The sequence below is a fragment of the Trachinotus anak genome, unplaced genomic scaffold (assembly GCF_046630095.1).
Source record: "Trachinotus anak isolate AG129_WGS33_773 ecotype Australia unplaced genomic scaffold, CSIRO_AGI_Tana_v1 ptg000002l, whole genome shotgun sequence".
Taxonomy (NCBI): Eukaryota; Metazoa; Chordata; class Actinopteri; order Carangiformes; family Carangidae; genus Trachinotus; species Trachinotus anak.
The window spans coordinates 26182702-26193723 of NW_027273853.1; the positions used below are offsets into that span (position 1 = coordinate 26182702).

Below are 11022 nucleotides of genomic sequence, written 5' to 3' on the forward strand. Positions count from 1 at the left end.
ATATAATACTGTTGTAATAACTACTGAGTACTACAAGTAATAATGTAGTATCAACTACAGAGTCCTCACGGCTGTCTCGTTTTTAGGTAAGGGAACACTCATATATGAAAATATACTGATAAACAATTAATTTTTTTAATGTACTACAATGCACTTACTTGGGACCTTGGGGGTAGGGGTGTAAAGAATGAAAAATAATCACTAACAAGAGATAATTATAAGAAAAATAATAATCCCAATCACTATTCAGGCAATAATATTTTGTAGTCTCCTAATTATGATCAACTCCATCATTTCTGTAGTGAAGGTAAAAAAAAAACATATCATATCATATTGTACAATTTAAATTACAGTGATCTCAGTTCCGTGGCTCTGTTTGCCAGAGCACTCTGGGGATTAAACTTACTTCATCATGTTCAAAACGATTTTAACTTAAGCGTCAAAGATGTGTTGCACAAATTTTATTTAAAGAAGAGAAGAGAAGGTTAATCACAGTTAGGATGCAGCATATTTCACTTTCAAACAAATAACATTCTGTGCTAATTGTGCTTTTGAGCTTTTATACATATATATCATGCAGAAAATATTAAATTGTATTAAAAAACCAATCAAAGTTATGTTCAATATATCCCACATCACATGTGTGAAGAAAGCGTGTGCACGCCAAGTCATGTACGCGCTTTCTTCAAGTTTGAGTAAGTAAGGGCGCGTCTAAAAAAAAATATTCCTCTTACAAACATATGAAAAATCACTCTCTCACAATCCCTTAAACAAAATCCCACCGAAATCCTTACAGTTTATTAACCTTTAACGACGTTATAATAGATCGCTGGATTAGGAAATATTTATTGACTTTACAGGGTTTTCATAAACACGCTCTTGCTGTGTTACACGCTTTTGAATCGGTGTGAGTATTTGCAGACGCTCCCTCCGGCGGTTGAACCGTCCCGTCATACCTAGCGTGGCCAACGGCTCTCTCCGCCGAAAGCTCATTGAATTACGGAGCTTAGCCTGCTCGGCTCGGTTTAGGCAAACAATTTGCAGCGAACTAAGCTGGACTGGTTCGTTGAACACCGGCTACCTGCCACACACTTTCCCGGCCGTCTGTTTTTGTTTCGATCGCGGCGGTGGGGCGTGCTTTCCTGGGCTCGCTGGTTGGGTTTGCTCGGGGAGGCAGGGGGAAGTACAGAGCTGGTCCCGAGTGATGATGGAGCTGGAGTCGGCCAGTAACAGAGGCGAACTGGGAGCAGTGGGGGACTCGCTGCAGCCACAGACCCCGAGCAGGCACGAAAAGAGCCTGGGACTGCTCACCACCAAGTTTGTGACTTTACTACAGGAGGCGAAGGACGGAGTGCTGGATCTGAAAGCTGTAAGCATGCAGCCCGGAGTCTTTGTTGTTAGCTAGCACATGTCATTTTGAGCCTGCCCGCTGTCGTTAGGTTACATGGACTTTCGCTAGCTTGCCTGTTAGCCTAGCCTAGCTGTGTGACAGGCTAATTTGAATAGGTGATACCTCTTTGCTCATTTGTAGTTTCTATAACATCTGGGTTACTTTCAAACCTTCACTTAATTGCTGTGTCGTGGTATTTTTCACGTCTCTATAAGGGAGCGAAATAATGTCACAGACTGAACTTTGAGAAGACTGGTCAACTTTGCAGACTCTGCCCCCTGCAGATTCAGAGTTTGAAAAGTGGGTCATCTTTTGTCGTCCCCTTCTGAGCTAACCCCACTGCATCTTCACACATGAGCAGTTTTTTCTGATTGATAACTTAACGGCATGTACTGACACGGTTAGTTCTTGATTATAGAAAAAAACCAAACATATGCTTTTAATCACAGTGCATTAAGTTTTCAATCTGAAACACATTAAATATCGTTAGCAATGTCCCTCATACTCTCTTAACCATAAGCTTTTGATTAAGCTGATCAGATATTAGATATTGATCCTACTGGCTGAGTAGTCTGTTAAAGGTACTTGAGGAACTAGTTGGTATTTATGTCTGATAAAATAAAAATATTGACAACAAATGGATCTTTGAACAGTGCCACTAAGGATTACTGAGCCTTGAACTTGTATACCATAGAATGGGGTTTCATCCAGAGCACAGACTTATCAAAGCATATTAATAGACTTGTCAAGTTGCAATATAAATAGAAATTTTAACGAACACTGCCATCCATGTTTTTCTTCAACCAAAACCGGAGAAGCAGATGGCAGCTTGACCAGCCAAGCATTACTTTGTGTAACAGAACAGTTTCCTTTTCACTGTGACCTCAGTGACTTGGCAGACTGACTGGCTTCATAGATGCTGACACTCATGTTCGCTCCGTACATTTGCTAAAATACCAGACACTCACATTTTTTTTCTTTCTCTTTCACTCTCACTGTCATGTGTCCATAAAAACATGCTACATTTATGAACTATGAACCAGTTCACTTCAAGCAGTCACTTTAAACACTTAGACAGAAACAATTAACTTTGTGTCTTTTTCTTCTATTATCAGATATTAGCTGTATATGTATATATATATATATATATATATATATATATAATTAGGACTTTCATAAGAAAGCCCTGTCTCTTGTTTTGTACTTACAAACTGAAGCTTCTCTAACACAGTAAAACACAGCCAAGCTATTCAGCATTGTATAATAAAGGGCTAGGTATGTGTATTAATTTCAGTAAAAAGGTCCTTCGCCTCTGTCACCTTTGGTTCCCACAGCCACGCGTGTCTGTAAGTCTTTACATACTTTTGCATTAGTGAATAATAAAAGTATGTTATGTGAACTATTGAATCATATCCCTTTTAGTTTATTAACTGTCATTCAGCAGGTCTGTGACTCCACTTCTGCCAGAGGGCTTTCTAAAAAGGCCCAGACTTATCAGCACAAGCCATATGGTTATCGTCAGTTTGTTATACACCAAGGTTGGGCTGGGAAGGAAGTTTAAAAGACACTAAGATGGGTGATGAAACCTCATGGTTTTCGGTCGCGAGGCATTGAAGACATTGGCATGCATACAGCAGTCCCTCTTTGTATGTGCTTTTAACTATAAGCCTACCAGAGCAGATGGCAGTAATCTTAATTGTGTTGTTCATTGCTTCTGTCATTCAGGCTGCAGACACCTTGGCAGTGCGGCAGAAACGACGAATTTACGATATCACTAACGTGCTGGAGGGAATTGGACTGATAGAGAAGAAGTCCAAGAACAGTATCCAATGGAAGTAAGTTCTCAGTTCAAAAAACCAAATAAGTGTAAAATTTGCTAACAGGTTGTCTGTGTTTTGCCTTCACGAAAAGGCAAATGTTAATTTTGAATTTAAAAAATACTTCAACAATTTGGAAGATATGAGCCAATTTAACATATATATTTGGAAGATTTGTCCTGACCTGACATGAGAGGGTGGAACTATGTGAAACCACACTGCCTCTTGAAAACACTTGCACCAATCGCCCCCCCATGCCCCTTCCACTTTTTCATGTAGTATGTACACATCACGGCTATCTAGAGATGGCCGAGAGGCAGATTGTTCCAAAGATCACAGCACCAATTGTTGATGTCATGTTATTTGCATATGTGCTTATGTTTATTTGTGTTGATCTGTGTGACAAACATGCTGTTGACTCTGTGACTCGACTCTGTGTGTGTTGTAGAGAAATGACTATTGAACAGAGGAGTTTGAGTCATATGAATCAAACAAGAATTTCAGTTTGCATTACATGTGCTTATTTAGATACTACAGACCTGACCACAGACAGTTTTTGTTGTAACTGTCACTTTCTGCATAGGCAACAAGTAGTAGTCACGTTACAATCATTTCATAACTACACTATAACAAATTGACTCGATCAATAGAGGAAAGTCCCTTGGAAAACCTCTTGGAGAGCTGTACATATGAGAGATAAAAGTGTACATGAGGATGTCACAATGACTTTGCATGAGACAGTGCAAGTACAGTGACACTTTGTCAAATCTTTTTTGACATTGAAAAATGACAATGAGGGCAAATGTTGTCAAAATATTGTTGTAAAGGTTCTGGAAACATAATTCATAAATGTGACCTTAGACATAATGTTCACTCTATCACAAGCTGTGGTTATTGGCATATTTTTAAGAAAAAAATTTCTGTTAGTGCTGCTGTATCTGTTTTGTCCAAGATCTAATAGAAGGCAGATGGATCAGTAACCAAGAGAAAGTGAATGAGAATGAATCTGCTTAGTTGCATCAATAATAAAATGGGGTGTTAATGAAAAACAGCACATGTGCTCTTGAGTGTGTGAAACTGTCTTTGCTTGCTGTCTGTACATGACCATGTATTTGTCTCTGTATTTCAGGGGTGTAGGTCCAGGTTGTAACACCAGGGAGATAGCAGATAAGCTGATTGATCTGAAGGCAGAGCTCGATGATCTGGCTCTCAGGGAACACGAGCTGGACCAGCAGAGAGTCTGGGTCCAACAGAGCATCAAGAATGTCACAGATGACTCCAACAACAGCCCATATCCTTCACTGCATAGCTGCATAGTGTGTTCATGTATCTGTTGTAGGTAGAAACAGTTCTTCGGGTCAGTATCATCAGGCACAGTTTCACTCGTCATGAATTTATTCTATTCATTCCAAATCGTAGGTAATGACTGTTCCTAAGAAGATTTGATTGTCATTTGTGTTTCTTCATACCCAGCCATAAAAACCCCTGTGACATCACAAGGGTGATTTTACTTCTGCAGAGCCACAGAAGACATTATGCTTAGGTTTTCACAAGCTTCATATTACTCCTCTTGACCAGTAAACTGCTCTTGATGTGGAAAATCTGTGTATTTTACCTTTATGTCCTGTGATACATTTTCCCATATATTCTGTTATTTCAGTAGAGCTGTGCCAGGTGTCATAAAGGTCCATCTGACAGCCGTAGTACTGTAACTTTCACCTGTTGATGGAAAATATTCAGTGAATTTACAGGCTCATAGGAGCAGTGCCAGATTGCTGACTATAGAAGTTCGTAAGTACTGATGTACAGCCAGGGTTTTTCCTGTATAGGACAGACTGCCAATTTTATCACAGGGATAAAGTGCTCCTGAAGAACAAGGATAGCAGTGTCACACTGTGTGAAAACATTTTGCAACCATTTGCAAACATGCTGTCACAAATTGCTTGTTCTATACTTTGTGAGAAACCACTCATGGTCAGTACCTAGACATGTGCATGTGGCACGCAATGACAGTAGGCACCATAACAAAAAAGTGAAACATATCCAATCTCGACACCATCTGGCATCTCATGATGGATCATCCTGGGCAGACGTCCCCACACTGCCAAGTCTGTCAGCCACTCGGCTCATATGAAGGCTCTCAGACCTGGTCATTTAAAGGGGCGCTCCGCTGGTTTCTACACATTAAAGTCATAGAGAGTATTACCCATCCTGTATATTGACTCCTGTGCTTCTGGAGGGAGCTTTGTAAAGTTTGTGAAAATAACCCAGATGATGTCTTCAGGGTTTCAGGTTTGGCTTGAGACTGCATTGTTGATGGAGAGCCTTACAAAAAGAGGGTGTAAAGATTGACCAATGAGGGCATTTAACAGGCAGGGAGAGCCTAGTTTGCCATGTTAGTTAGTTACAGTACTGGAACTGTAAGACTTTACTGAAGTGCTATACTGAATTGTTGGAGTATCCTGTTAATAAATGTCCTTGGTTGTCCAACAGCATTTTGGTCAGGAGTAGTGTGAATGTGCACTAGCGTATTGCTGACATATTTTCTTACTTTTAGTGACAAACCTTGTTATTGTACAGACCCTTAACACATTTATACTATGGCATATGTAAAACATGAAGACCTCTGCGGCGCTTTCAAAGGTATTCTTTTTGGATGCTCTATACTCACCTCACTGTTTTCATTTTCTTTTTCTGTCACATTCACTTTTTCTTGACACTTTTTATGACTCATCTTCCTCCTTTGTTACAGGTGACACACTCCTAGCGATTCGTGCTCCCATCGGCACACAACTAGAGGTGCCCATACCAGAATCTGTAAGTTGTGTGTGCATAGTGTGTGTAGGTCAGGTCCATCTACAGCTGTTTTGTCTCATGCCTCAGACTGGGTTTTTGTGTCTGCATCCAGGTCCTTAATGGGCAAAGGAAATACCAGATCCGCCTCAAGAGTTCATCTGGTCCCATTGAGGTTTTGCTGGTCAATAAGGACCCGTCCAGTGCCTCTCCAGTTGTTTTGCCTGTCCCTCCTCCAGATGACATCCTCCAGAACCTCCCAGCACCAACGCCTACCTCCCAGACAGCCACTGCTGCCTCCCAGGTCCACACAGATATTTGCTATAACTATGCAATTAGTACTATTTTACCATTGAGTGGATGTTCACTCTCAAGACTTCTTTCTTTATTGAGACAATAAAAGAGGATTAGCAGAAGAGATTGATCCTAATGTGGCAATATTTTTCACAGTTTGCCTCATTGACATGACAGTTGTGTTTGAAATGGTGTTCATACAAGTTTGATCATCATGGAAATGATTCATGATTCAAAACATGGTGACTTCTGATTTAATTATTTTTTTGTTATTCATTCACCAAATCCAGATTTCTTCATCATGCAGTCTCATGACTTTCCTTCATCTTTCAACCCTGCAGGTCCCCAAAGCAGCTCCAGCCACTTCTATAAAACCTGCTCCTGCCATAACATCAGCAACAGCAGCCAACCAGACAGTCTCAGTGACAGGTGGGGTGATAGGGGGGTGGTTCAGTGAATTCATGTGAGCAGAGATACTGTGCATTTGTATTCCACTTTTGTTCTTACTGTCTAAGAACCATTCCCTCCTGTCATTTAGATTTGTATTGTCATATTTTGCACTGCAGCATCTGTGACTGTAATATGATACCAAGGGCTACCGTTACCTTAGTGATTTATCGCATGTTGTCTCGCATTTGTTTGATTTCAGAAGTGACGAGCACCACAGCGCTCACCCCAACAACAGATGCATCTACAGTCACTCAGCAGCTTCAGTCCTCTGCCTCGTTGGATGGATCCTCTTCTGCCTCTGCAGTATTTGAACAAATAAAGTCAGATCCCCCTGAATGTGAGTGTCTTTGGAACCTCTCTCTGTAACGTGCACCTTTTTTTTTTTTTTTTTTTAAGAGAAGACAACCTCTCACAAAGAGTGATAATGTTGAGGCGATGATGGCTCATTTTTTACTTTCATATCCATAGTCTCTCTGTATTGATGTTTGGCCATGCGATTTGTTTCCAAAGTTGGGTTTTTATACATGTCATCAGGCTCACACCTCCCACGTGATGATTCAGTGGATTAATTCAGACTCGGGGCTGAGCCACTGTAGAAGGGGTGTGGGTGACCAAGTGGAAAAATGTGGAGCAGAACTAAATTTGAATGAATATGTGAGGCCAACAAATGTGAGAGGGGAATGACTTTTTCCAGCTTTTGAAGGAAATTGATTTAATTATACTAACCAAGTTTTATTTCTCCATCTACATTCACTGCAAGATTTTGAGACAGCTCACAGGAAAATTCCCCTCTTCATATCACGCACTTAACTATGTTACTGTGTAGCTGAAAAGTTTGTTTTGGTTTCCCTCTAGTGTTGGACTTTCCCAAAGAGCTCTCCGAAATGTTTGATCCAACAAGAGGTAAATATTTCTTTATTTTTGACTGATTCTCTTCTAATGGTTGCGCAGTTATCTACGTCAAAGCTTCTCAGTGTCCTGCGGTTTGAAGGGTTTAAAAAGGGTCACTCAGTTCTTTTCTCTCTCCGACAGAGATCATGAGTGGAGATTTGTTGGAGGACCTGATGTCATCAGAAGGTATGTTTGCTCACAGACACATTGATGGAGAAGCAGATGACAGTGATGGTTTGATGATGTGTCATTTGTGTAACTATTGAATAAACTTAACTTTTGGATCCCACTGTACATTTCAACACATGGCCTCCTTTTATGCATCCTGCATGTCTCATCTATTTCTCCGGCCGTTTCATCTCCAGTGTTCTCGCCTCTCCTCCGGCTGTCCCCTCCACCCAGCGACCACGACTACATATACAACCTGGATGAGACAGAAGGCTTGTGTGACCTCTTTGATGTCCCCATTCTCAACCTCTGACCCTGGAGATTGTTGTCAGAGTTGGAAGCAGTTTCCCTTACACGCTAATCTACCTTCATTTTCTCCAAGTTTTGTCCACCTCACTGACGGTGAAGGTGAGACGAGGTGCAGGAAAGCCCATGTGATCTGATGAGCGTTCAAGGACACCTCTGCACTGACACGTTGAGCTCAGGCTGAGCTCAGTCAGACAGTAGCTAGATGTACAGCTTTACTAAGAAATACAGGCGAGAACAAAACATTTTATTTACTGCTTTTCCAAGGAAACAGAGTCAAAACAAAAGATAAATAATTATATTTTTGGATTTTTGTGTATTATAAAGCCTCATGTTTGTGTATCAGCTTTTCCGTGTGCTCAAAAGCAAATGTGTGTAAGCATACTTTACATGAGTGTGCTTGCGAGTGTGTGCCTGTTTGTGTTTTGTATTGAATGCTCTCTTAACTTGAGTCAGACGTCTCCAGGAAATAAGAGAAATCGATCAGGTCAAGAGTCATAGCAGACTAATGGAGCACAGCCTCTGTCACCTGGCAGTAGCTCATGCATTGGCTGAATGAGTCCAAACACAGCTGGCTAAATATGCACTGTCCTCATGTACATAGAGAATATATATTTTGTATTACCAGCACACAAGACTATTGTATTATTATGAATCACATTTGTGACACAGGCAGAGCAATAGTTTGCCAAAAAAGAAAGATGCCATGCTCAAAAGATCAACACTCAACAACAACAATTGCTTTGTTTTGAATAAAAGGACTAAATTAAACCTTCCAGTGATGAAGTGCAGCTGGGTTCCAGTTCGAGAAAGAGAATCTTAATAATAAGCTGTCGAGGATGTAACTAGCCAAGGACCAAAAAAGTGCAGGACTAGGGGGGAATTTTTAGACTACTACCATTTTTACAACATTAACACCTTTTTAGGTCAACAAGGTGCTTGTTAAAATGAATAAAAATGTCTCCTGTAAACTCCACATTATGATTACCTTGTTCTTCAACTGGGTCAATATTAGCACATCTACACTCAGAGGTTTGAGTGTTTTAAAAAAAAAAAAAAAAAAAAAATGAGTGGGCGTGCTTTCAGTTTCATTTTCCATATAGACTACTACTATTGGACCCTGCAGATTTGTATTGGCTCTGATTTATACATAACTGGTGTATGTCAGAGGAGTAGCCCCCCCCCCCCCTTTCCAAAATGAGTTTTGTGGCGATTGTCTTTCAATTATAATGTATGTATATGAATACCATTGTACGCAGTTCATTTGTATGTAAAAGGACATGTATGTATTTCTGATGTGTTTTTACTGATGCAGTGAATATAGTCACCATGTCATGAAATGTGATCCTGTGTTGGCTTGTTTTTGTATATTTGGCACAGATCCCTATTCAATAGTTTTTACTTTTTTTTTTTTGCATTATTCTTTCTGTTCATCCTCATCACTCTAAATTAGATTTTCCAACTCTAATTATTCTCTCCGTGCAGGGGGCAGATGAGTAGCCATTCAGGACGAGTTGCTACTAGTCAGACTGTACAATATTGATTTTATTCAGCTGTCTTCTGTTAAATCACTTTTTGTGTAATAATATCCTGTTTTGCCCAGGGTGACATGTATGTATGTATGTACAGTATGTATCCTTCTCTACTGCTTGTATAGAATAGCATTTATTTTTTTATACCCGCTAGATATATTATTACATGACTGTTGCTACTAATTTTGGGCTACACTTAAACTTCAAGGGATTTATCCATAAAACCTTCTGCTTTATAAAAAAAAATATCCTGTCTCATTGTTGCACTTTACATCGCTGTGGACAGATTAGTTGCTGCTCATCCACGTCTTGATGAGTGGCCGGTTGTCGTGTTTGGACAGTGTTTTGAGCAGCCAGGGAGTTCAACAGTTCTGGGCTGAATGGAGCATGTCTGTGTGCTGGTGTGTGAGACTCATTCCCGCAGACTGTTTTTAACAAGGCTTACTATCGTTAGGCTGTAGTTGCATCAAATGATACAAAATAAACACTTTGGTATTCTTTGTGTAGTGTCTGGTTCCCTTGGTTTCCTATTTAAGTGAATGAATTCCTGTTGGAATATGCTGCTACAGTAGGTTTCAGTTGAGCAGAAATAACTTTCACACATGCTGTTTGTATGAGTTGAAGCCATTCACTGTTTTGTTTTTTGTTTTTTAAATAAACTGTAGTTGATCAAAGTCATTAACTGCTTACTTGCATTTTAAAGAGAATATGTTATAAAAGACAAGGTCCAAATGTACCAATAAATGTCTGTTATTTTGTCCCTGTGGACAGGAGCTGGTTCATTCAATATAACACTGACATTTATGTAACTGGGCAGAACTTTTTTTGCTGTTGGATTCTGTAGATGTCACAGCCACTTCTCTATTGTGCCAAAGGCAACAGTTATGTCAAACTCCCCAATTGGCACTTTAGTTACATGTCATTCTCTATCTCTTCCTCCCCTTATTTCCTGTCAACTTTCTCCCTATATATATAATAAAGGCATTAAAATAAGGAAAAAATACATGACCAGCAGCAGTATATTGGTAATCACTGCAATCAGGACTCCCTGCTCCTCATTTGGTTACAATAGGCTTCATAATAAAATTCTTGTTATTTATGGAAGTAGAGGAAATTCTTTGTACAATGTGTAACAGCTCTGGGAGAAAGAGGGGACAGCAGGGGGCAGCTGTAACCAGCTGTACCCCACCCGGAACTTTGAATTAATTCATCTCCTACTTCTTGGAAATTTGGAAGAAAAGCTGGTGCAGTTCAGTACGAGCGGCAAAAGCATTTCCGGAACGTATATTATTTTTCTTTCAAAGTAAAAGCGCTGTGTAGGTCAAGGAGTGAAATGTAACGCACTGAAAAGGTTTAAGGTACAATCTGTCATAGATGTATG

General features: G+C 40.0%; 1 protein-coding gene across 1 annotated transcript; it reads left to right on the forward strand.

Moving 5' to 3' along the window:
* The first annotated feature begins 945 nt into the window (after positions 1-945).
* e2f4 (E2F transcription factor 4) lies at positions 946-10143 on the forward strand. The gene is made up of 11 exons (XM_071458325.1): positions 946-1369; positions 3116-3225; positions 4337-4498; positions 5807-5850; positions 5960-6024; positions 6116-6304; positions 6636-6723; positions 6944-7081; positions 7600-7647; positions 7777-7821; positions 8001-10143. The coding sequence occupies exons 1-11, from the start codon at positions 1205-1207 to the stop codon at positions 8114-8116; spliced, it is 1170 nt and encodes a 389-aa protein (XP_071314426.1). The 5' UTR covers positions 946-1204; the 3' UTR covers positions 8117-10143.
* Positions 10144-11022: the final 879 nt, after the last annotated feature.